This window comes from Protopterus annectens, chromosome 7.part0 (assembly GCF_019279795.1).
Source record: "Protopterus annectens isolate FY-2018-M chromosome 7.part0, PAN1.0, whole genome shotgun sequence".
Taxonomy (NCBI): domain Eukaryota; kingdom Metazoa; phylum Chordata; order Ceratodontiformes; family Protopteridae; genus Protopterus; species Protopterus annectens.
The window spans coordinates 1,498,552,969-1,498,580,457 of NC_056739.1; the positions used below are offsets into that span (position 1 = coordinate 1,498,552,969).

The 27,489-nt window shown below is 39.0% G+C and overlaps 1 protein-coding gene across 1 annotated transcript in view; it reads right to left on the bottom strand.

Annotated features, from left to right (window-relative positions):
* Positions 1-19,433, bottom strand: part of LOC122806175 (putative uncharacterized protein DDB_G0282133) — a 33,161-nt gene extending 13,728 nt beyond the window's left edge. The window contains exon 1 of the mRNA XM_044076410.1: positions 19,342-19,433. Within this exon, the coding sequence (XP_043932345.1) occupies positions 19,342-19,433 (92 nt within the window). The remainder of the gene's footprint in view (positions 1-19,341) is intronic.
* Positions 19,434-27,489: the final 8,056 nt, after the last annotated feature.

A 27,489-nucleotide genomic window follows, 5' to 3' on the forward strand; every position in this document is an offset into this window, starting at 1 on the left:
TCAAGAAAACCTCCTTAACTATTATAAGAAAATGCCAAGGCTGGCAAACCTCAGAGTAATTTAGAAATCATTTGACAAGCCTCCATACCGCTCAACCTCTTAGTGCAAGAAATCTGGACAAAGCCTGACAAAATGGATGACAAAGGCCTCAAAATTAGAAAGTTGCTAGAGTAACAGGGTTTGTATTAACATACATTTTCTTAAGGATTTGAAGTCTGAAACTCAACTGTATGCCATTATTTAGTGACTTCAGTCCTCAGAGCATTCTAGTGATTTGCCAGAAAACCACAAATTTTATAAGGATCAGACCAAAAATATGAGACAAAAATCTGGACATTTTCAGAAAATCTGGTTGAGAGGTATGCAAGCATCCATTGATAAAACAGACTTATATTAAATTAGCAAGAAGGATGCATATGAATATCAACTGGTAGCTTCTGTACCATTCCTCCAATTATTCCCAGTATAATCAGTAAAAATCATCATAGCCAGTTATATGTGTATAACGGGATGTGCTAATATGCATGTTAAGAAAGCAATAATGCCAGACAGACTATCTGTTACTGAGAAAAAATGCTCAACCGGGGGTATGTTGAAGACTGATACTGCAAGCAGAGGACTTCTATGTCTCTGAAAGGGTGTTATTTTCCCAATAATACACACACACACACACACACACACACACACACACACACACACACACACACACACACACACACACACACACACACACACTCTGGAGGGCATTACTGTGCTTAGATAATGAGTCATCTCTTACACTGTTTTGTATTTTTTTTTAATCTAAGTAAACATTGAGTTCTACAACTGCGCTATCTTCCCTGTAACAACGTTAAACACAGAGGGAACGCAGTGCAGTCTCTGAATAACAAGCTTTTATTATAAATTTAATAAATGTCCAGACAGAAAAAAACGCTATATCAACTTGGTGAGCACAATGAGTTAAGCGCTTTCACCTACTGAATGTAGGCTTCCTCAGAACTCCTGAGGAAGCCTACATTCAGTAGGTGAAAGCGCTTAACTCATTGTGCTCACCAAGTTGATATAGCATTTTTGTCTGTCTGGATATTTATCAAATTTATAATAAAAGCTTGTTATTCAGAGACTGCACTGCGTTCCCTCTGTGTTTAACGATATATTTTTTTTAATATTATATCCTTATTTTTTATATCTTAGCTGTGAAACAGTTCTTCTGCCTAATGTTTCAGACTTGCTGTAGCATATATTTATTTTATTTTGCATTTGTTTACCAGGAAAGTACGACTAGACAAAATGCTCTTTTTCAGCGGAAGCATGGGGAGAAAAGCTCCACATTTATAAATAACAGTAAGATACATACACAACTTACAGGATACAAATATTGATGCAAATCTCAGATACAAGTACAAAATGAAAATACACGTTATACATTTCACTGATGCAATCATATAGTCTAGATAGGATACAAAGAATAGCAATACTGTCATTGTAGGTAGAAAACAAGCAACTTAAATATACATATGCTTAGTAGGGGTATACTATTCAAATACAAGAATAACAGGTTGTGTTCATTTAGCTGCATTAAGGCATCTATTTCCTAACCAGGGTTTGTGCATGAGCAGGTCCAAGATTCTGATATCAGTGATTTGAGAAGTTTTTTTTTTAAAGCACACAAACAAAAAAGAGCAAAACCGGTAAATGGAATAAAATGCAGTAAAAAATGTAAAATAAAAACTGGTCAGGCAGTGTATATAAAAACAAAAACTTTAATATAATAAAATAATACAAAAGATAAGTGCTTTCATACTCTCATATGGTACTTCATCAGATCTAAAAAAGTCAAAATTCTCTCATTTTAAATATTAACACCTCAGACCATATGAATTCAATATAGGTTTAATAGGTCTCCTTAAACCCTTTCCTTTTTGTTGCTTGTAAGGTTGTCATCCACTTAATTTCAATACATTCAGTATATGTTCTAATATCACCACCTGTTAAACTAGTTCTACAAAGTTCAATAGCCATAAATTTAAAACTATGATTATTGCCTGCATGTATAACATGTTTAGACAGAACATTTTTATTATCATGCAAAAGACAGCCCAACTATAACCAGGTGTCTTCGCAGAAAACTGATACAGATCCAAATAAGAACAAAACAGCAAAGACAAGGCTCCAGCTTCTTATAATGCAGACTGCTTTAATGATACACAAGCGCTTTCACTGAATGCTTCATCAGGTGTAACATAATCATTAATTCCACACCTTTTATACCAAATCACATGGCTCACTCATTAACATTTAAAAATACATTGTCATATAACTTCATAGTTCATTACTTCACATTAAGTATATAGTATTAATTAAACACATATTAAAACCATGTAAAAACATATACATATGCCATAAAATGTATGGATAGAACATACAAAAAATAAATAAAGAACAACTTTTTATCTTTGTAAGGGTCAGTTCTTTAACACAGGTCTCATAGGTATATGGTCATTCAGACCATGTCCTGCAGTTGCTCTAAGTCTTATTATCCAATTGGCCTCCATCTCTTCAGTCTTATGTCTAATATCTCCCCCTCTTTTACTGTCATAATTCCTTCCTAAAACTATAAATTTGAATTTACTTTGCTCATTTGCTTCAGAGACATGCTTGGCAAGGGGATTAAAAGTGCTTTTCTTCTTAATATGGTAAATGTGTTCTCTTAATCTATATTTTAAAAGTCTATCCGTTTTACCAACATAGAATTTGTTGCATAACTGGCATATAGTTAGATAGACCACATGACAACTATTACAAGGTGATTTTTTTATTTAAAGACCAGTGCTGATTGTAATAGTGACCATTGACCATGTACCTATGAGACCTATGTTAAAGAACAGGCCCTTACAAAGATAAAAAAGTTGTTCTTTATTTATTTTTTGTATGTTCTGATGAAGCATTCAGTGAAAGCACTTGTGTATCATTAAAGCAGTCTGCATTATAAGAAGCTGGAGCCTTGTCTTTGCTGTTTTGTTCTTATTTTTATTATCATGTTTATTAGTACAATACAAATGTTTCCTAATACGATCTCTTAAGCAATGATTCATCTTGCCAACATAAAATGATTGGCAAATGTCACATATTGCCACAGGTGGCACAGTTGCCGAAAATGTTAACATGAAAATTATGCAACGTATCAGGATGCATAAATTTATTATCTGTTCTAATATGTTTGCAGACATTGCAACCTCAATAAGGAAAGATACCAGTCTTGGTCACATTTGGACCAGACTGTAATTTTGTTCTAGGCTTATAGCACATCTTTTTAATGGATGGACGATTTCTAAAAGAAAAGGAAGGCTGTGCACCTAATGTCATGTTACTTTTTTCATCAGCCATAACAATCTTCCAATGTTTTTTAATAATATTACAAATAAAACTAGTACCATTTGAGTACGAGCCACATTCTCAAAGTAAGATGAATCATTGTTCCTGTTTTCATTACATTCAAAAGTACCATAAAAAAATGGTTTAGTGCAAGTATCTTAAAGAGATGGTGTCATTTTAAGCCATGACTATATCAGTTACATCATAGCCTCGCTTAACAAAAGTCTGCAGTTAAAGAGCTAAAAGACTCATACATGTCACTATCCTTAGTATGTAGGCATGCAGATCTAAAAAACTGACCTCTCAAAACATTCTGTTTTACATGTTTAGGATGCATACTGCAGGGATGTACTACATTGTTTTTCTTACAAGATATCTTATATAGTTGTGTACCTATACAATCAAGAGTTCTAACCATATTTACATCCAAAAATTGTATCTGCTTCTCAGAATATTCATACGTAAAACTGAGAAACGTAGTAGTGTTACTAAGGTACTGAACAAATTCATGTAGTGTCTCCAGAGTACCTCCTCAAATAAAAAATATATCATCCACAAAGTGACCATAATGTAGAATAAACTTAGAAAACTTGTTATTATTATTAAAAACATGCTCAGATTCCCATTGGGCTAACACCATATTCTCATCACTGCTTGTGCACATGGTGCCCATGGCTACCCCGTTACGTTGAATGTAAAACCTGTCAGCAAACAAAAATACATTATGTTCTAGAATAATATCCCAGAGAGTACATATAAGATAAATAGATTTAATATTGTAGTCAGAATGCTTACTAGGAAGAGTCTAACATTCTCAGTCCCAGTCATACTGGGAATACAGGTGAACAATGACAACATCCATAGTTACAAACATAAAACCAGCATCAGAATAGTTATTAGGCGATTCATATAGCCTATGTAAAACAATGTTTAGTGTCTCTCAAAATAACATCTACTTTATTTAAAATAGGATGAAGACGTTTCTCTACATATATAGATAGGGGCTGGGTAGCCCAGCATCTACCAGACACTGTAGGTTGTATTGCTGGATCAGTGGGTTTTTTATGAATTTTGAGTAGTCCGTATATCAGAGGTATAACTGGGTTCTCTATTAGGAAATAGTCAAACAACTTCTTATCAGTTGTTCCCTCCATCAGGAGATTATCAATACTCACATGTATTCTATCAACTAATTTCATAACCTTCAGCTTTAGTACACTGAACATATGTATCACAATCACTAAGCATTGCTGCCATGGCATTTATATAATGTGAGGAATCCATAAAAATTATTCTGCCCCCCTTATCAGCGGAGTGGAAACAAATATCATCAAATCCTATTAGTTCTAATAAAGCAGAGAACTCTTGTTGGTTAATGCCATTAAAACATTTTCCATGTCTACAGGTAAAATAATCATAAATATCATCCTCACATAATTTATAGAATGCCTCAAAAAGAGGTGGATTCACAGGTTGAACATCCTAAGGTCAGTCAAAACATCATTTAATTTAGAGTTTCCTGCGGGAATAAAGGATAGCCTATAGCTCAGTACCTTTAATTGCTCTTCAGTCAGAACACTTTCAGAAAGATTAAGAATCAAGTCTTCCAAATTTTGTTGCAAACTGCAAGTCCCAGTTCCAGCTGACCAGAGTTGTTGTCTCTTTCACATAGTTCTGTTCCAGCTTGTCAATCGGCCCCTCTCCTTTGATTTTATCATTTCCAGTAGCTGAAGCTGTAAAAAAGATCTGATGATGTACCATATGTGAGTGCAAAAGTGCTTATCTTTTGTATTATTTTATTTTATTAAAGTTTTTGTTTTTATATACACTGACTGCCTGACCATTTTTTATTTTATTTTTTTTACTATTAGTAGTTGTTTTGATATTTAATGGTAGGGAATTTCAAGTTTTGGCTATGCAGTTGGAGTAAAGGTAAACTATAGCTGCATTGTTAGGTTTGCATATCTTCAGGAAGGATTTGTTACTGGAACACAATAGCCTGCTATTGGACTACTTTGTTAGTAGATTTTGAAATACTGGTATTTTTTCTGGCTGAGTTAGTACTCAATGGGCGAAGGTGAGTTGATTATAAGCAAGTAGATTTGGTAGTTCAAACCAGCATAGCTGTTTTAAAGCCAAGCAATGATAGGATTTGACATTTGTTACTGTGGCAAAATTTGCAATTTTATTATAGCAAATTTTGAATTTTGCTAGGTCAGATTTCTTAATGTTTTTTAGAATTTGTGAGTTGTATGGTAGCATAGAGATAAGATGGGCTCTTGCTATAGTGGCCTTTGAGGATTTATCTCGAAAGTGTTGATTTCTGTACAGGGTTCCTAGTTTTTTGTGAACTTTTTCTATGGTCTGTGATATGAGTATGTCAAATTTTATATTACAGTCAATGACCGCTCCAAGTAATTTTGTTTGGGAAACTGGAGAAATAATAGTATTGTTTAATGATGAGATATTGAAAGGTGGGTGGGTGTCTGCAGCTCTAGTTGGATAGAAGAGCATGAGTTTTGTTTTGGTAGGGTATACGCTGTGCATTGTTTAGCTAAGATTACACAGCATTAAATGACTGCTGGGTGATTGTTTTGGAGATTTTGTATTGTTGGGGTGGCACAAATCAGGGTGGAATCATCCACATATTGAACTACAGAGGCAAATGGGATGGCAGTATGAAGATTGTTAGTAAAGATAATAAAAAGGAGAGGGCCCAGAATAGATCCCTGTGGATCTCCCAAGGTTACAGGCAGTAAGGAAGAGAGATTTTGTTCCCATTTTCCAGCTTGCTGGCATCCAGTTAGATATTGCTGGAGTCTAGTACATGCAGAATGGCTAAGTTTAAGTTCTGAGAGTGTAGCTAAGAGTTTAGAATGGGAGACAGTATGAAAAGCTTTGGATAGATCAAGAAAGATAGAGGAAACTAAATTGCCATAGGTTCATAGGTTCATAGGTTTATACTAGGCTATCTGCCCTAGGGCATTTATAAGCCTAGCCAGAGTGTGTTTGGCTTTCGCCACCCATTTTAAATTAATTTTACTATGCCCTTTTTTGAGGTTAGTATACTGTGCCTCTGTCTAACAGTGACACAGAAGTGATACCCGGGGTAAACCTATGAGCTCCCATCCACTCATCAAGATTCCTCTTGAAGAGAGTCAGTGAGGGACTCTGCCTAACCTGGACTGGGATTTTATTCCAGAATGAAGGGAGCCTCTGGGTTATGAATCTGTCCCTCCAGCATGTCCTATTTATTTCAGTGCTGTGGTTCAAGTATCCTGAGCGCCTAGCTCGATGGGATTTGGATTTTCTGAGGTGCAGCATGTCCATTAATTCCAGGTTGGACATGGCTTTATATGTCAGGCACAGATCGCCTCTGAGCAGGCGGTATGCCACTGAGTAGAGCTGGAGTTTCTTTAACCGGGCAGCATATGGCATCTGTTTGAGACCTTTGATCCTCTTGGTGAGGTACTTTTGGGGTCTTTCCAGTTGCTGCAGGTGTCTGGTAAGGTACATCCCAAAAGGGGCATTGTACTCAATTATGGGCCTGATGAGGGATGAGTAAAGAGGCACGATGACCTCCCCTGATCTAGATGTGAATCCCTTCATGATTAGGTGGGCTATATAAAATGTTTTTCTAACCACTTTGGCCACGTGGTTGTCAAATTAGAGATTGCTATCAACTTGGGTCCCCAGGTCCCTAATTACTTCTTCTGTACTTAATGGATTACCACATATGTGGTAATTTGTGGGCACTTTGTTTTTGCCAAAGGGGATGACTATACACGTTTTGACATTTAGCTTGAGGCCATGGCTCTGGCACCAGTTGTCTGTTTCTATGAGGCCCTTTTGGAGGATGCTTGTGTCGGCTGGAGAGTCGATTATGGCGCCCAGTTTGCAGTCATCTGTGAACTTGGTCAACCACAGTCCTTCCATGTTGGCCTGTACCTCTGAGAAATATATACCAAACAAGAGAGGTCCCAGGACTGAGCCTTGTGGGATGCCACTTGTAACTGGTTTGGAGTCTGACATGGCTCCAGCATTTCTAACCATGTGGGTTCTGTCCTTGAGCCAGTTTGCAACCCATCTAGTGACATAAGGGTTTATATTTAAGCTGGTGAGCTTATCTATAATGCCCGAGTGGGGTATTGTATTGAAGGCTTTTGCAAGGTCCAGGTAGGCTGTGTGGACCACCTTCCCCTCATCAATGGCCTTGGTGACTGTTTCAAAGAAATCAACCAGGTTTAAGAGGCAGGATCTGCCCTTAACAAAGCCAAACTGGGTAGGATCCAGTGTCTGTAGGTCCCCGATATCTTTATTTATGAGGTTCATGATGATCCTTTCCATAGCTTTGCAGACCAAGCTGGTCAGGCTTATGGGGCGATAGTTTCCAGGATCCGTTGAGGCACCACCTTTGTGGAGAGGGACCACTGTTGCTGTACGCCACTCTTTGGGTACATATCCTGTAGTAAGGCTGAGATTGAACAGTAGTTTTATGTTTGGGTTTAGCTCTTCTTGGAGTTCATGTAGGACGCAGCCTGGGACACCATCTGGTCCCATTGATGCTGTGTTTTTTGCTTTGGAGAGGGCAGCTCTTACCTGAGCATCTGAGATGTCAGGGGGGCAGCACTCTGCTGGGATAGATATTTTCCCTTTTGGTGCGGGGGGGGGGGGGCTGCGCTGAACCTGTCAGCTAGGATGTTGGCAATGTCTGTGGGTTCGGTGTATTTTTTGTCGTTTTGGACTAATTCTGAGCATATCTGGGAATTCCCACCCAGGTTCCTAACATAAGTAAACAATGCCTTGTGATTATCCTTAGTGTCCTGTGCAATTTTTCTCTCGAAGCTGGCCTTAGACGATTTTATGAGTGCCCATAGTTTTTTGCTAATACTAATCAGAGATGCCTTCCCTTTTTGGGATTTTGCTCTATCATGTAGTAGCTTCCTCCTTCTATTGTATAGTTTGTTTATGGCTGGGGTCCACCAGACAGGACGTCTGCCTTTGGAGGATTGGTTCTTGGTTTTATTTGGGACTGCATGATCCATGCATTCCTGAAGGTGTTCATAGAATGCGTTTATAAAGGATTCTGCAGTCTGGGCTGTATTTTCCACAGGCACGGGGGCTTTGAAGGATTCCACCTCAGTTTTGAGGAGTGTGAAATTTGCTTTAGAGAAGTTTTTCACTGTGGTTTTCAGGGCAGGGGGCACCATTGCGATGGTTGCTAATAATGTTAATAAAGTTAACAAGGGTTCTGGTAGTGCTATGATTAGGATGGAAACCATGCTGAGTGTTAGAAAATGTTGGTTGTTAGATATTTAAAGATTTGTTAATGGATGTACCTCTGCAGTATTTTTAATAATGATGGTAGTATAGATATTGGTCGGTAATTTGATAATTCTGTTGAGTTTCCATCTTGATGTAGTGGGACAATATGTGATACTTTCCAAATTTTAGGGACTTGTTCTGAGATGGATTAATTTACTAATATGGATAGTGGATAGGATATTGCTTCTGCAGTGACTTTTATATATTCAGCAAGTAGATAGTTGACAGCAAGTGTAGTAGGTTTAAGCTTTTTGAGATATTTAATTATTGTGTTTATTGGGACAGGCTGGAAAGAGAAGTTATTGGGATCGTGTGGGTATCATGTGAGTCTGGAAGGGGAAGAACAATTATCGTTTGTAAGGGCTAGTATGGATTCAGTGAAGTATCTGTTAAATTTTGAGGTTATGTTGGCTTTAATATTGGTTAGTGTTGGCGAAGTAGTACTAGTTTGTCCTGGCTGTAGGATGTTTTGATGGCAGCCCATCATTATTGTGGGTTTGTTTGATTTTTTTTTTTGAATGGACATTGCTACAGTAATTTATTTTGTCCTGTATAATATATTTTTTAGCTTTATTTCATAGTTCTAGATATGTTTGTTTGTTAGTTGTAGTTTTGTTGTTGAGCCATTATTGAGCCAGGACTTATCTTTAGTTTTTAAAAGCAATCTTGTTTCCTTTAGTTAGCCAGGGAGCATAACTGGATGTTATCCTTTTTAGGGGGGGGGGGCAAGATGTTTAGGATATTGAGGAAGGTTGAGTTAAATTATTCAACTGCAGAATCTAAAGGGAGATCTTTGAGTGGTGCCCAGCTGCATTTTTAAACTAATTATGAAGTCCTGGGGGATCATTTTTTCTTATCTCTGATTTAGTGGTAGGTGGTGAGTTTATGTGGATGTATTTGGTGTCAGAAAATGTAAGTTGGAATATGGTCATTGAGGCTGTTTTGGAGGCAGTCAGAGTGTAGGGATAAATTTGGCCTGTTTGCAAGGATCCAGTCCAGGACTGAGTGTTTATTTGATGTTTTATCTACCCTAAAGGGTAGGGATGACATGCTTGACAAGCCTAGTTGCTTCGCAAGAGACAGCTTGCACCTATAACATCTAGGCTTTCAAATACTGGCCAAGGCTCTTGCTGCCCCCATAGTGCCTTTTTTAGGCAAGGCTTAAAAGTCAAACCCACCTCCGTGAACAGCACAATTAACAAAAAACTCAGGGTTATGCTACTCAACGCCAGGAGTTTAAATCTCAAAATGGACGCGCTCGAAGCACTCCTCAGTATGGAGAACATTGACATCTGTGCAGTAACTGAAACCTGGATCAAGGTTCCAGAGAGCACCCCAGCACTACCAGGCTATAACTCAAACCACACATTTTGGCCACAGAACATGGACTGAAACATAAAAGGAGGGGGTGCATCCATATTCATCAAGGATACCTATACCTCCAGGTTAGTGGTGCAGCATGATACCTCTGAGATCATCCATGTGCAACTAACATCAGGCAAATCTGCAATGCAAATTGTGGCCTGCTACAGATCACCCTCCATGACCCAGGACCACCACTCCACCTTTCTGGAGACACTGGAAAACATGAAGGTCCTACCGAACACCCTGATATTGGGCGGTTTCAATTTACCCTACCATTAACTGGGAAAACTACTCAAGTACAAACTCCCAGGCTCAACGCTTCCTGGAATTAATCAGCTCAAAAGCCATGGATCAGCTGGTAAACTCCCCTACAAGAGGTGAAAACATATTAGACCTGGTCATCACCAACATGGGCGACAGGTGTTCCACACCAGAGGTCAACCTGTCACTCGTTAGATCAGACCATAAACTAATCACTCTGGATGTCTACACCCCACCACCACCCCCAGCTAAGGAAACCACAGTAAAAATCTTTTCTAAAGCAAACTTCACCTTTACTTAAGAAAGAGGTGGTAAGTTTCACAGCCCCCACGCTAAAGGATAACACTGCCCAAGATGCAGAAACCTTTACAAATGCACTCTATGAGCACCTACAAGGATGCATGGATTGTGCCATCCCTAGCAAAACCAAGACTCACTCCTCTAAGAGAAGAAACCAGTTTGGTGGACCCCTGCCATAAACAGGCTATACAATAGAAGGAGGAAACTAGTTCAGAAAAAAAGCAAATCCAAAGAAGGAAAGACATCCCTGATCAGTATCAGTAAGAAACTAAGGTCCCTCATAAAATCATCCAAGGCTAACTTCGAAAAAAAAATAGCCAAGGATTCAAAAGATAACCACAAAGCCTTCTTTAGCTATGTTAAGAATCTAAGTGGCAACTCACAGATATGCACTGAACTAGTGCAAAATAGCACAAAATATACTGAACCTACTGATATTGCCAACATCCTGGCAGATAGATTCAGTGCAAACTTCACCCCCCTCTCACCCCCAAAAGGGCCCACAACAATACCTGAAAAGTGTAGTGTCCTGGAAATCACAGATGCACATGGGAAAACAGCCCTTTCAAAAGCCAAAAACACAGCATCAATGGGGCCAGATGCTGTCTCAGGCTGCGTCTTGCACAAACTACAGAACAAACTAACCCCCCCACCTAAACACGCTGTTCAACCTCAGCCTCCCCATAGGCTACATGCCCATAGAATGGTGCACAGCAACAGTTATTGCTCTCCACAAAGGAAGGGCCACAACTGACCCTGGTGACTATCTCCCCATAAGCCTGACTAGCCTGGTCTGCAAGGCTATGGAGTGCATCATCATGGAACTCATTAGCAAAGACATTGGGAACCTCCAAACACTTGACCCATCCCAGTTTGGCTTTGTTAAGGGAAGATCATGCCTACTAAACCTGGTTGACTTCTTTGAGACAGTCACTAAGGCCATAGATGAGGGAAAGGTGGTTCACACAGCCTACCTTGACCTTGCCAAGGCTTTCAACACCATTCCCCACTCGGGTATTACAGAAAAACTCACCAGCCTGAACATAAACCCCTACATCATGAGATGGGTTGCCAACTGCCTTACAGACAAAATTCACATGGTAAGAATAGCGGGCTCCAGGTCCGACTCTAAACCAGTCACAAGTGGTGTCCCGCAAGGGTCAGTCCTGGGACTCCTACTGCTCGGCATATACTTCTCAGAAGTATAGGCAAACACAGGAGGATTATGGCTAACCAAGTTCACCGATGACTGCAAACTGGGAGCCATAACTGACTCTCTGGCTGACAAGGACATCTTTCAAAAGGGCCTTACTGAAACGGACACCTTGTGTCAAAGTCATGGCCTCAAACTAAATGCCAAAAAATGCATAGTCATCTTGTTTGGGAAAAACAAAACACCCATGAATTACCACATAGGTGGCAGCCTCCTTAATACAAAAGAGGTAATAAGAGAGCTGGGGACCCAGGTAGAGAGTAATCTCTCTTTTGACAATCATATTGCCAAAGTCATTAGGAAATCCTTCTATGTGGCCCATCTAATTACTAAAGGGTCCGCATCTGGAAATAAAGAGGTTATAGTGCCCCTCTACTCATCACTCATCAGACCCATCATAGAGTACAATGCCCCATTTGGGATCTACCTCACAAGACACTTCCAACAACTGGGAAGACCACAAAAGTACCTCATCAAGAGGATTACTGGCCTCAAACATATGTCCTATGCAGCCCGACTGAAAAAATTCCGGTTGTACTCAGTGGCATATCGCTTGCTCAGAGGTGATCTCTGCCTGACTTACAAAGCCATGTCCAACTCAGAATTGATGGATATGCTCCACCTAAAGAAATCCAAGTCACTGCGAGCCACGAACTCTAGTGAGCTAAACCTCACCACAACAATAAATAGAACATGCTGGTGGGATAGATTCCTGTCACAGAGACTCCCCATGCTTTGGAACAAAATTCCAAACTACATTAGGCAGAGCCCCTCACAAACACTCTTCAAGAGAAACCTTGACGAGTGGATGGGTAACAGAAAATACACCGCTGGGATCACTTCATTGGCTCTGCTTGACAGAGGATCAGTTAATTAATCAATCGGGCAACAAAAGCCAACACACTCTGGCTAGGCTTATAAATGCCCTCGGGCAGATAGCCTAGTACCTACCTATGAACCTATGAACCTATAATACAAGTTTGGATTGTTTGTGAGGAAACCATGTAGATTAATCTGGTCAGAGGGTTTTTGAGAGCTGCAGTACAGCCAGTCCACATTAAAATCCCCCATTATAATTGTTTTCTGTGGGAGTGATGTTGCTGTCCAATACATGATGTGTTCTAGAGTAGTTCCAGGTAGGATGTTGGCTCCCACTATTTTCAGATGTTTCTTTGGATTAATTGTTAGTTTGGTAAACAGTATTTTGTTGTTGTTAAAGTTTGGGATGGTTAGGTCTGGAGTTTCTAAACTGAGATTGTTTTTGTATAGACAGGTGATACCACCACCTCTTTCCTTTTGTCTATCTAGCCTATGTATGTTGTATTCTGGGGGAAGTATTTCTTTGTAAGAGATGTCTGGGTTTAGCCAGGTTTCTGTTGTAAGGGCTATATCTGGACTATATAGAGCAAGGGTGGCTTGCAGATCTTGAACTTTGTTCATGATGCTTTTGAGATTTATATCAAGTAGTAGGAAGTCTGTACCTTTTCTGGAGAGAGTCAACAGTTGTTTGGGATGGGTTGAGGTGTAAAGATCTTGATGGGTTGGATTTGTTTGGGAGCCAGGGCTGGGGTGAAAGTCACAACTAAGTACAAGCTGTGATGCAATGTGAACTGTTACTTTTAAGTATTTTGATATAAACTTACCGTATTTCTGTGTAACATTAGGGTAAAATTGTTGTGTGAGTAAGGTAAATGGTGCATGTTTTTTTTTTTGTTGGACTATACATAGTTGGTGTATTATTAAATTTGTATGTTTTAATTGTAATGGGTCTGGGAAGGGGTTAGTATATGTAGATAGTGTGTTGTTAAATTCTGTATGGTAAGAGGTTATGTGAGCTGTAATAGAAATAACATTATTGATGGGTATAAAGTTATCATATTGCTTACTACTAATGTTAAAGATATGTCTACGTAAAGGTAATACTGTTATGGATGGGTAGGAATAATTGTTAGTTGTAATTGTGTTTTGATGTGTGGGGGATTTAAATGTATTTTCTGTCTGCTTATAACTTATTACACTAAAAGATGTAATAAAGTAGCAGGTAGTTAAGCAAGTGGAGTGTGATATATGGGAGTTAGTATGATACAGTTTCAATGGATAACTGAAATTATATAAATTTAGATTTATCTTAGCTGTGATAGGATTGCTTTACTTGGGGGAGTGGCTATTTGGGAATAAGTGTAGGCACAGGAGAGGTGTTTGGGAATTGGGGGTAGGGTAGGGGAGTGGAGAGTGACAAGAGAGCAAATGGAGTGGGTAGAGCCAATCAGTGTGCTTGTGAGCAGAAAAAATAATCAACAAAATGGTCTGGGTTGAAGGTAGGTAGGAAGTTAAAGGAACTGTAGTCCCATGGTGATTTTTATTTTTAAAGCAAGTAGATTTTACTTATTTGTAAACAACAGTCTGAGGAAAACATAATGGACTGCAGTAATCACAAAACAGCAATAGGGTAGTTTTGTTATTCTTAGTATTATACACTAGCAACAGCTATAAGGAGAAAGACTAAAGCTATAGGTAATTAAGCTTACTATTCTACCCAATAAAAACTAAGGGGAGGCAAATACACTTAGAGCTTATTTATCAGATTTTTGCGGGGGATGTAAATGAAACATAAACTGCTTGATATTGTCCCTGGTGGTGTGCTCTCTAAATACAAAAAAACACAGCTATTCAGAAGTGCAGACAGACTGACATACTCATATGCATGGAAACACACACACACAAGCACACACACACACACACACACACACACACACACACACACACACACACACACACACACACACACACACACACACACACACACTTTTACTGTCCCTGATTTTGCCTTATAATGCTGCCCTGTTCTTCATGGAATGACTGATTTTCTGGTAAATCACAGAAGAACTAAAGTCAGTCAATATTGCTAGACAGTAAGAGGTTCGTACTTCACATTGTTCAATGAATACTTGATAATGGACTGCATGTTGCTGTCAGCACTCTGTCCCACTCACTTGCTTAAGCTCTCTTTTTCTCTCTCTGTCCATTAGAAGTTTGGGCCCCCTTTAATATTATTTCCAAAGCTTTTTAAAGAACAATGATTAGATAAGGTTGTGAATCTTCTATTGACATATTAAAATTAAATGCAGTAAAAGAAAAAAAAAATCCATCCAGTTCAGTTATGTTTGTTATATTAGTTAAAATAGATATAAGGATTAAGAATTAGATTTTTTTCAAAAAGCATCAGGAAAAAATCTAATTTATTTAAGAAAATTAAGCTTTAGCTAAAGTAATTAATTTCACTAGAACTACAATTTTATTTTTTATGAGCAAAATTGTAGAAAAATTGAAGAAAGACATTTCAGTTTTATTAAATATAGTTACATTTCTATCAATAGAGAAACTGCGCTATATGGATTATGTGTAGGGAACATAGTATGCCACAACTAGCTAAGATGATGGTTCTAGCAAGTATAACCACAAAGGGGAATATTTTAGAACACTGAAATCATCCCATCCAAGGCAATTATGAATTTCTAATTGGCAAATTGCAATTCATTTTTTAATGACTACAAAAGCAGTGAAAGCTGTAACCCAAACAACAAAAGGTAAAAAAAAATCTTTAAAGTTGAAAATCAAATGTTACATTATTCCAAAATAGTATTCAGATAGTGCTTTTGTCTTGTTCCACAGTTCTTTTTCACACTGAATAAAATAACATTTCAACTGTGTTTAAATACTTACATAATTAAGTAAAACCACTGACTCATTGATCAATGTGTTTGTTAATTTAATTGAGAGCATAGTAGCCTACAGATACAAGGTTATCCTGTTTTTCCATCTGATAAATAGTTAAGAAATGACTTACAGCTTCACAGCAGTTATGGGTCAATTCTGATTGTTTTTCTTAAACACAAACATGCTTGGATCTTAGCTCATCCTCCTCTGTTCACCCTTGCTACACTCGGGTCACTCCAATCCCCTCCATGCCCCCATATACTACCTGCCCCTCAGTACCTGTAATTTAAACCTAACCAAACCACACCCACCGGAGTTCAAACCACCCAATCTGCTATAGTAATTACAACTAACCCCTCCCAATACAAATTACTAGCTATTCCCTCCCCCTTCTCTCCTTAGCTATCTTCCACTTTAGAACTAGCTTGACTAATCCCATAGCCATTCTGCTCTCCACTGTACTATAATTTCCCCAATGCCACAATACTCAAACACCATTATGCTTCTAAAACCCACCTCCTTTGTACTCCTTCCTTGTCTTCTCTTCCTAACCTACCTTCACCTTCTCACCAGTCCTCCAAATTCTAATCACCCTCCCTTCTTTCACATAACTTCTACATACCCCACATATGTTAAACACCCCACAACCACTATATACCCTCATCTCTATTTCTTCAACAGCAAACCTCCTATTCCCTTATAAACTCATTCCTGGTCACTGCCTCTCATCCCCAATCCCTAACAACACTACTATAACACAACACCCAACTCTAAAACAGAACAGTAAGCACTCTAAATTCCTCTTTTCCCATATCCATCAACTTATTACCAACCTTCTCTCTGGTGATATTCACCCAAACTCTGGTCCCTCTGCCTCTCTTCATTCAAACTCATCCCTTCCCTTTTTCCCCTTATCCTGCAAATCCCTCCTTTTCACTATTTTGAATGCTTGAAGCTTATGTAACAAGATTCCAAACTTCCATGACTGGCTCCAGCATAATCATCCAGATATCCTATCTGTTATGTTACTGAAACCTGGTTAAATTCACACATAAAAGATCCTGAAATCACTCCCCTCACCTACAATATAACTAGAAATGACAGGATCCTCAGAAAAGGTGGTGGAGTAGCTCTTCTCTACTCTCCTACCTTACAGTTACTCCCTTCACCAAACCCATACCTCAATTCACCAATGCCGAACTAACCCTGGCTCTCCTCCAGATGAATAGAAACAAACAAATATGTATAGCCACTCTTTACATTCCCCCAGGAGTCAATATCCCTATTCTTAAGGATATCCTCTCCTGGTTCTCCTCTAACATTACCAAAGAGACCATACACCTTGGTGACGTTAATATTAATTGGACCGATATTCAATCTCCTACTTCTCCACACAACATAAATTTATACAACTTCTCACAACTAATAAACTCTACTACCAGGCCCTCAAAACACTTCTCCTCTGGTACTACTCTTAACTGGATTCTTGTTTCCCACCCCAAATACATTTCTGACAGCGGCATCCTACCTGACAGTCTTAGCGATCATCTTCCCTCTTTTGCTTGTCACCTTCCCTCCTCCTTAAAACTATCCCACACTTATATCTCCTCCCACTCTCTCAAAAACTTCAACCCTGAAACTTTCTCCAGCTCTCTAAAACACACAAACTGGAGTCCTCAAAAACCCTTTCCCCTAGATAATGCAGTAGCCTACTTTAATACTATGTTCTTAGACCTGTTAAATATCCTTGCTCCCTCCATAACCAAAAGAATTAAAAATAAAACTGTCCCATGGTTAAGCAAAGAAGCTACAACCATTATGCATCTCCGTGACAAAGCCTGGAAACACTACCAGAAAAATAAAACCCATACCACCCTGACTGAATACAAGCTACTATGCAACAAAGTAAAAAAAAAACTTATTGCAGCCAACCACAAATCCTATTTCTCCACCCTTCAAAATAACCACAAGACCAACCCCAACAAATTCTGGAATGGCATCTCCACCCTCTTCAATCCTGGCAAAAGAGACAGCCCCTGCCCTGACCCAAATGTCCCAGACCTCTCCTTTGCCAGTCAGTGTAACTCCTTCTTTATTATTCTATAGCCAAACTAACTACTTCTTTCCACAACAAAGCTTCATTTCCACCTCCTACTATCTCTCCTTCCCCTAACACTACCACCTCCCAACCTCCTTCCTTCACTATTAAACCCATTCCCATTGCCACCATAAAAAACTACTTCAGAAACTGAAACCATGCTCAAGTGTCCCTGATGACCTTCCTTCCTTCTTCCTCAAAATTGCTGCTGATGCCATCTCCTTTCCCATCTCCAGTCTAATAAACCATTCAGTCCAAGAAAACTATCTACCCCTACTCTGGAAAAAGGCCTATATCATTCCCTTTCACAAAGGAGGTAATAACAACAACATTCCCAATTTCCAGCCAATTGCTATCTTAACCCCTATTTCAAAAGTTCTAGAAAAGTGTATCCACCTTTAACTTCTACCCTCCCTCACAGACAGCCACCTACTTACCCCCACACAACATGGTTTTAGACCTGGCCACAGTACCACAACTGCTCTCCTCTCCCTCCGCAAAACCGTCAACAAAGCCCAAGATTCCAGCTGTCTAGTGTCCACCCTGCTTCTGGACTTATCCAAGGCCTTTGACACTATCTCCCGTAACGTTCTCCTATCTAAACTCTCTAATCTAAATCTGTCCCACTCTTCTGTCAACTGGTTTTCTAGTTACCTCTCTGACAGACAACAAGCTGTCAAATGAAAAAAAAGCCACCTCCTTCTTCCTTAATACACCTATAGGCATACCCCAGGGTTCCATATTGGGTCTCATACTGTTCAACATTTTCATAAATGACTTCCACCAGAACATTCATAGTGCTAAACTGATTCAATACGCAGATGACTCTACAATCATCTGCTCCACCACTTCCACCTCCATTCTCTTAAAACTAATTCATGATGCTTTCTCTTATACCAAATATTGGATGATAGACAACCACCTATCACTCAACGCATCAAAAACTAAAATTATGTTATTTTTTCCCTTCAAAAAGTACCATCATAGACAATAACTCCTTCTCCATTACTAGCTAAAACAATACTTCTCTCAAGGTAGCCTCCCATGCAAAGCTTCTATGAGTCCTTTCTGGTGAACAGTTAAAATTTGATACCCATCTACTAACTAATATATAAAGAAAGCCCACCAAAATCTAGGCATGCTCTACCTCCATAACCGCTATATCACTCCCACTACTAAACTTGTACTTTCCAACACCTTCCTCATTCCTTTTCTCCTATATAGAGCCCCACGTCTTACCAACCTTCAGTCTTCTCTAAAAAACAAAGCTATCCTCCTCTTATAATAAAATTTCTAAATTTGCTACCGGCTATAAATCCTCCTCCCATCACTGCAATGTCCTTCACACACTAAATTGGCTCAAACTTCCCAACCATCTTACCTATATACAACTTACTCATGCCCATAAACTCATCTTTAATGCCTCCATCTGCCCCTCCCTTGCCTCCTCCTTCAAAATGGACCTACCCAACAGACTTCTAAGATCCAATAACCAGAATTTTCTTGAACTGCACAAGCATGCTCATCCTCTAGGCAAACACCTACTATCCTTTTCCCTAGCTCACCTCTGGAACTCCCTGCCACCTCTTATTCATACTACAGACAACCACTCTACCTTTAAGACCCTGCTTCATTCCCATCTCAAAACCCTCTGGGAATGTTCCTGCTCTCATTCCACATGACTTGCCTGTTTCTTTCCCACTTCTCACACTCCTTTACTTCTCTCTTCTCTTCATCATATGGAGCTTCTCTGACTACCACCATCTTCATTTCTGTCATTTACTCCTACTCTTGCTCTGTTTTTTTTCTCTTTCTTTTTCTTATTGTCCCACCCTTCTTATATTCAACAATTAACACTTCTTATCCCTCAACCTACTTTAAATCTGCTAAGATTTCATGTAAAACTATAATGCCTACCCTGTGTTGTTTCACATTCTAACAAATTTAACAGGAATATGCACCAATGGCTTTTTCTTATTTTAATTGACCTATTTATGTGTGTTTGTGTGTATGTGTATGTGTGTGTGTTTGTAATTTTTTAACTGAATTTTCACTGCAATCATACACTTTTTATCATGTTATGTAATGCCATCATTCTTCAACAGTATTACATAAATGTAAATGCATTGTCTTCATATTATATTGCTGTTCACGGAGCTTTTCTCCCCGGGACTCCATTGAAAATGGGCTCTTCTTGGCCCAATGGACTATTCCGGTAAACAAACTGTAAAATAAATAAATAAATAAAAAATATTTTTTAACCCTTTCCTTTTCAAATATACAGTAAATTCCTCTCTGTTGTTTATTCCAGGTAAATGGTAAGCATTTAACTTAACATGCCACAATTATTCCCTCCAACTTAGCTCTTTTTCAACATTAAACAACCTTTGTCGGGGTTCTATTTGATGTAAAACCACAAAATTGAAATCTATTGTGCACTTGCTTTTCTTGTAATGGTTGCTAAGTGCATTTTTATCATCCCTTGTAGATACTGCATACCTGTGCTCATGCATTCTTCTATATAATTTTTTGTGGTATGGCAACATAAAAAAGTACAAGATTTACATATAATTAGATAAACTGCAGATTTCAATTTACATGTATACCTGCCCATAATCTTTATCTTAATATTATTACAATTATTTCATATATTTCTGAATACTATTTTGGAATAAAGTGACATTTATTTTTCAACTTTGAAGCAGTTTATTTTTCAATTATATGATTTTTTTTAAAAATGTACTATGATACCTGAATTGTATCTTAAAATTATTAAGATTATTTTTCCAGGAGATGTGGTGGGGGCTAAGGGTTGTTAGAGTGATGGAAATTAACTTTTTTTCATTATGGATTATAATTTTACAAAAAGTTTATAAATTCATTATTCAGTTGCCAGAAGATGAATATGGTTTATACATATGAGAAACAAACAAAAATAATCATAACTACAAAAGATACACTCAACAATGTAAACTATGTTATTCTAAAGGTTGAACATTTACAACGTTAATAGATAATATGGCTTGTCTTTTACCAATACTTAGCCCATCAGTTGACATGCCAGGTTGCAGCCACAGATAAATGTAACACAAGGTTGCTATAAAATATCGACAAGTACATCATAATTGATTATTTCATGGTAAGTTAGATTGGTGCTTCTGCCTATTCAGCTGATTCATAATTAAAGCCAGTTATCTTGCATCTATATAGAGCCAAATTGTATATTTCTTTATTTTATACATTCACAAGTATTTGTGATCATCATACCTTCAACCTCTTAGCAGAAGAAATCTGAAGAAAGCCAAACATTCAGTAGTTTGGTAAGGACAAAAAGCTGAACATAGGGACAAACTTTAAGTATTGTTCTTATAAACTTAGACAGTTGCTGGAATAAAAAGCTTTGCACTAGCATGTATTTTCTGAAAGCTATGAAGTCTGAAACTCAAATGTTTGCCCTTATTTAGTGACTTCAGTCCTTAGTAATTTGCCACAAAACACAAAATTTATGAGCAACTCACCAAAAATATGAGGACACAAATCTGGACTGTTGAGAGATATGCTGACCAGTTACTAACATTGAATAGCTTACATAAGTAAATAACTTACAACTGGAAGGTTTTTAGCTTACTTTTTAACCTCAGATTTTTTAAATTATGAGCAAACTGCCTGGAAAACATTGTTCCACTGCCCATCTTAAATACAACACTCAATATTTTTTCCATCCAGAGCACTGGGGATTCTTTTTATTAAATACAAATAGAGTCAGCAAATAAATAATTTTCATATTTGGATTCCGTCATAAACATTTACTTTATTTACAGTTTATTTCTACATTTTCACTCCTTAATAAGATAATTGCTATTATTTATTTTTATTGACATTTGTTACTACTGGGTCAGAAACCCATTTTCAGCAGAAGCACAGGGAGAAAAGCTTCAACAAATTTAGCCTTATATTCAGTTTACAGACATTGTGTCATTATGACAGCACTTATGCAGCTAATCCAATGAGGGATACTTTCTCAATTTATATTTACAGCCACCTTATCACAAATCTTATCAGAGACTTGATTTGCATCACTTCTTTTCCCTCTGTGGCAAGTAGCTTTTCTTTCTTATCACACTGCAGTATCAGAATCTTTTAATACTTCTCTTAAACAATTTTCTCATTTCCAAGTGTTTTCATTGGCTCTGCAGGCATATATGGCTTTACTTTTACATTACCTGAGTTCCCTGTAATAATCTGACTCTTGAGTGTTTCATATTCCACATACAATATTGTCTCATAGCAAGGAACTGTGTAACTCAGCAAACGCACAGTACTTATATTTGTTCTTTAAATCTGTAATACAGGTATCATTTTTTTTCATTAGAAATCCTGTTTTTCTGAAGAATAAACAGTGGCTATATAGGAGATAGTTTTGCTCTTAATGGTCCAGTTATTCTTTTTTCATTACAGTTGCTTTATTACTCTCTCACACCCTCTTAAACTTTATGTGCATGATGTTCTTTAATGAATACATTAACAACAAGCACAAACATAACAGTTATACATTTTCAGGCTTCTCAGCTGATCCACTCACATTTAGAAACAAACCAAATATTTCAATCCATATTTCCCATTTTCAAGCAAATTAACTTGAAGTGAGAGATTCCTTGAAGTTTATAGCTGCACCAGTATCAAAGATTTTATGACTACATCACCTAGACTGAAACAACAAATGTTGCACAACTGTAATAAAATTGTAATGTTGATCTTGAAGCTGTAAGACGTCTTAAATGCATTTATTCTTACAACACTTAAATTAAAAGGTGGCTACAAGGTGGTGTGATGCCAGCTTGTGCACTTTACTGTTCTTACTGTTGTTAAGTAACTCTGCAGTAAGCTATCATTTGATAGTTCTTTATGGTATATCACACACTGTTCATCACGGTCAGTTTACATCCTGGTATTCTTCTTCTTTTATTGGTGCTTTTGCTTCTGTGACTTCTGGTCATCAAGCTTCCTTCAATAGGACTCTCCCTGCTAATTCCGCCATACTAGGAAATGACCCCAGTATAGTATGCAGGTGAGGGCCAGCTAGAGATGCTCTCATACAGTCAGACATGAGAATTGCTTGCAGTCACTGGCCTCTCTGCAATTAAGGCAGTTGGATGGATTCTCCACCCAAAGGTAGAGAGTGGAGCTGCCCACAACACTGCAGGAATCCAAAGCACCCTAGACCCTGTGAGTAACTGCTGCCATACTCTCTCTAATGAAAGCCACCATTATATTGTGATTTAGTGAGCTTAAATCCCATCCTCAAGGTGCACATCTTGATGCTTTCCCTCCAGCAAGAGATTGTAGCTTTATGTGTCCTGCTTCCTCCATAGCAAGTATGCACATCCTCCTCTGACAGCCCTGTCATGCACCCAAGCTGCTAACTAAACTCCAGCAGCTTGGACTGAAGTCCAGGCTTTATCTGTCCATGTGTAATCATGCTGATCAGTCAAATTCACTTTAATCAAAACTTAATTAGCTGAAAAATATATTACAACTTTTGATAAACATAAGAAGTTTTTTTTTTTTTTGCAGGGGAACAAGCCATGTAGGGGGATACCACTTGACACCCCACAAACTTATATATACCTACTCTAAGATTGCATAACAGTGGATAAAACGGAAAACTCTATTGTCACCAAAAGCTATTTTGGCACTTTTGTTTTGATCTTTATCTATTGGCAGTCAAAGAAACAGCTATTATAGACTGACTGGAATTTTAATACAAAAATTGAGTTTATAGTTTAAAGGAACAATATTATATATTACAGGATCTATGGACTGTAACAGATTTTATAAGGGAAGATAAGGAAATAATTATAACAATTGGCTTAAGTATTGGTGTCATTCAAAGGGGATCCAATGCCTGTCAGCTTGGGATGATATGCACGACAAGCCACGATGCTTTGCTAGGGACGGCTTGCACCTGTCACCCCTGGGCTTTCGGATATTGGCAAAGGCTCTTGCTACCCCCATAGTGCCTTTTTTAGGCAAGGCTCAAAAGACAAACCCACCTCCATAGGTATCACAAGGGTAAGAAACTAAGAGTAATGCTACTCAACGCTAGAAGTCTAAACCTCAAGATGCACGCACTCGAAACTCTCCTTAGCATGGAGAACATCAATATCTGTGCAGTAACAAAAATCTGGTTCAGGACTCCCGAGAGCACCCCAGCACTACCAGGTTATACCTCATACCATGCTTTTCGGCCCCAAAACTTGGACCAAACCACAAAAGTATGGGGAGTATCGATATTCATCAAAGATACCCACATCTCCAGGTTGGTGGCAAAGCACGAAGCATCAGAGACTATCCATGTGCAACTAACAGTGGGTAAAATGGCCTTCCAGTTTATAGCCTGCTACAGACCACCCTCCCAAACACAAGAACCCTACTCGGCCTTCCTGAGAACACTGGAAAATATGAAGGTCTCTCCGAACACCATTATATTGGGTGACTTCAACTACCCAAACATAGATTGGGAGCATTACTCTAGCTCCAACACCCTTGCCCAAAGGTTCCTAGAATTCATAAACTCAAATGCTATGGAACAACGTGTTACCACTCCCACAAGAGGGGAAAACATACTGGACCTGATCATCACCAACATGGGGACTCTATGCTCCAGATCAGAAGTGTATCCTCACTGGTAAGATCAGACCATAAACTGATCTCACTGGATATTCACATCCCGACCCCACCCCCTGCCCAGAAAACCACAGTGAAAAACTTCTCTAAAGCAAATTTCACACTCCTCAAAACCAAGGTGGAATCCTTCAAAGCCCCCGGGCCTGTGGAAAATACAGCCCAGACCACAGAATCCTTTATAAATGCATTCTATGAACACCTTCAGGAATGCATGGATCATGCAATCCAAAATACAACCAAGACCCAATCCTCCAAAGGCAGACGACCTGTCTGGTGGACCCCAGCCATAAACAAACTATACAATAGAAGGAGGAAGCTACTACATGATAGAGCAAAATCCCAAAAAGGGAAGGCATCTCTAATCAGTATTAGCAAAAAACTAAGGGCACTCATAAAATCGTCAAAGGCCAGCTTCGAGAGAAAAATTGCACAGGACACTAAGGATAATCACAAGGCTTTCTTTAGTTATGTTAGGAATCTGGGTGGGAATTCCCAGATATGCTCAGAATTAGTCCAAAATGACAAAAAATACACTAATCCCACAGACATTGCCAACATCCTAGCTGACAGGTTCAGTGCAACCCCCCCCCACCACCAAACGGGCAAATATCTATCCCAGCAGAGTGCTGCCCCCCTGACATCTCAGATGCTCAGGTGGGAGCCACCCTCTCCAAAGCAAAAAACACAGCATCAATGGGACCAGACGGTGTCCCAGGCTGCGTCCTACATGAACTCCAAGAAGAGCTAAACCCAAACATAAAACTACTGTTCAATCTCAGCCTTACTACAGGATATGTACCCAAAGAGTGGCGTACAGCAACAGTGGTCCCTCTCCACAAAGGTGGTGCCTCAACAGACCCTGGAAACTATCGTCCCATAAGCCTGACTAGCTTGGTCTGCAAAGCTATGGAAATGATCATCATGGACCTCATAAATAAAGATATTGGGGACCTACAGACACTGGATCCTACCCAGTTTGGCTTTGTTAAGGGCAGATCCTGTCTCTTAAACCTGGTTGACTTCTTTGAAACAGTCACCAAGGCCATTGATGAAGGGAAGGTGGTCCACAAAGCCTATCTGGACCTCGCAAAAGCCTTCGATACAATACCCCACTCGGGCATTATAGATAAGCTCACCAGCTTAAATATAAACCCCTATGTCACTAGATGGGTTGTAAACTGGCTCAAGGACAGAACCCACATGGTTAGAATTGCTGGAGCCATGTCAGACTCCAAACCAGTTACAAGTGGCATCCCACAAGGCTCAGTCCTGGGACCTCTCTTGTTTGGTATATATTTCTCGGAGGTACAGGCCAACACAGAAGGACTGTGGCTGACCAAGTTCGCAGATGACTGCAAACTGGGTGCCATAATCAACTCTCCAGCCAACACAAGCATCCTCCAAAAGGGCCTCATAGAAACAGACAACTGGTGCCAGAGCCATGGCCTCAAGCTAAACGCCAAAAGTGTATAGTCATCCCCTTTGGCAAAACAAAGTGCCACAAATTACCACATAGGTGGTAATCCATTAAGTACAGAAGAAGTAATTAGGGACCTGGGGACCCAAGTTGATAGCAATCTCTCATTTGACAACCATGTGGCCAAAGTGGTTAGAAAAACATTTTATATAGCCCACCTAATCATGAAGGGATTCACATCTAGATTAGAGGAGGTCATCGTGCCTCTTTACTCATCCCTCATCAGGCCCATAATCGAGTACAATGCCCCTTTTGGGATGTACCTTAACAAACACCTGCAGCAACTGGAAAGACCCCAAAAGTACCTCACCGAGAGGATAAAGGGCTCAAACAGATGCCATATGCTGCCTGGTTAAAGAAACTCCAGCTCTACTCAGTGGCATACCGCCTGCTCAGAGGTGACCTGTGCCTGATGTATAAGGCCATGTCCAACCCGGAATTAAGGGACATGCTGCACCTCAAAAAATCCAAATCCCATCGAGCTACACTGAGAGACTTGAACCTCAGCACTGAAATAAATAGGACATGCTGGAGGGACAGATTCATAACCCAGAGGCTCCCTTCACTCTGGAATAAAATCCCAGTCCAGGTTAGGCAGAGTCCCTCATTGATTCTCTTCAAGAGGAGTCTTGATGAGTGGATGGGAGATCATAGGTTTACCCTGGGGGTCACTTCTGTGTCACTGTTAGACAGAGGCACAGTATACTAACCTCGAAAAAGGGCATAGCAAAATTAATTTAAAATGGGTGGCGAAAGCCAAACATACTCTGGCTCGGCTTATAAATGCCCTAGGGCAGATAGCCTAGTATGAACCTATGATCCTATGAACCTATAAGACACAACTGCATTCAAGATCCAACCAACAGGCAAAAATTCTCAAAATCACTCAAGATGAAACAAAATATAAAATGTAACAAGCTCTTTATTCGGTAAGCACTTTCATGGGTACTAGCTCCCACTTCTTCAGACCATTAATGAAATCAACATCTGCAGGGCTCTTGTATTCAGAGTCAAGCAAATATTAGCCTATCACAACATTCATCTAATTAAAGGACAACCGTGCCCTCAGACTCAAAAAACATATTAATTTCATCATGGTTTGATGTTTCCTACATTTTAACAGCACTCTGAGACTATTTGTAGCTTTTTAGATATTTTTAGATGCAATTTCTGACTCTGACCACATGGGGTCTGGCATATTGAAAAAATTCAGACTGTTTACTCTGCCTCAACTATCCCAGAATGCATCATTTGTCTCCCGAAAATTGCATCAGATCTGCCACTTTTTTCCTTAAGTTGCCGTGACTTCATTGACTTAACAGGCATTCACTGCAGTCTTCAAATCCACTACTTTTGGTTAAATTGTTATCCTTTTTAAATGACCACTTGAAACACAAGCAGTGCAAATGCTACAGAACAGAACACAAAAGTGCATTTTCTAGCTTTTTCTCCTTTCAAATGCTAAATTGCTTTCTTTTGTGAAGGCTGGAATCTAGCTCTCCAAGGAATCTCCCCTCCCACTTCACACCTACCTTCCCTAGCTGTCAAACAGCCAAGGGTAATTTGAGCCATTATCTGCATGTGATTGACAGCTCATCACAGCAGGTGACCAGACCAATGTATTGTTTGCTAGTCTGCCTTTTCCTCCTTAGTGGGAGACTTTTTTTGTTG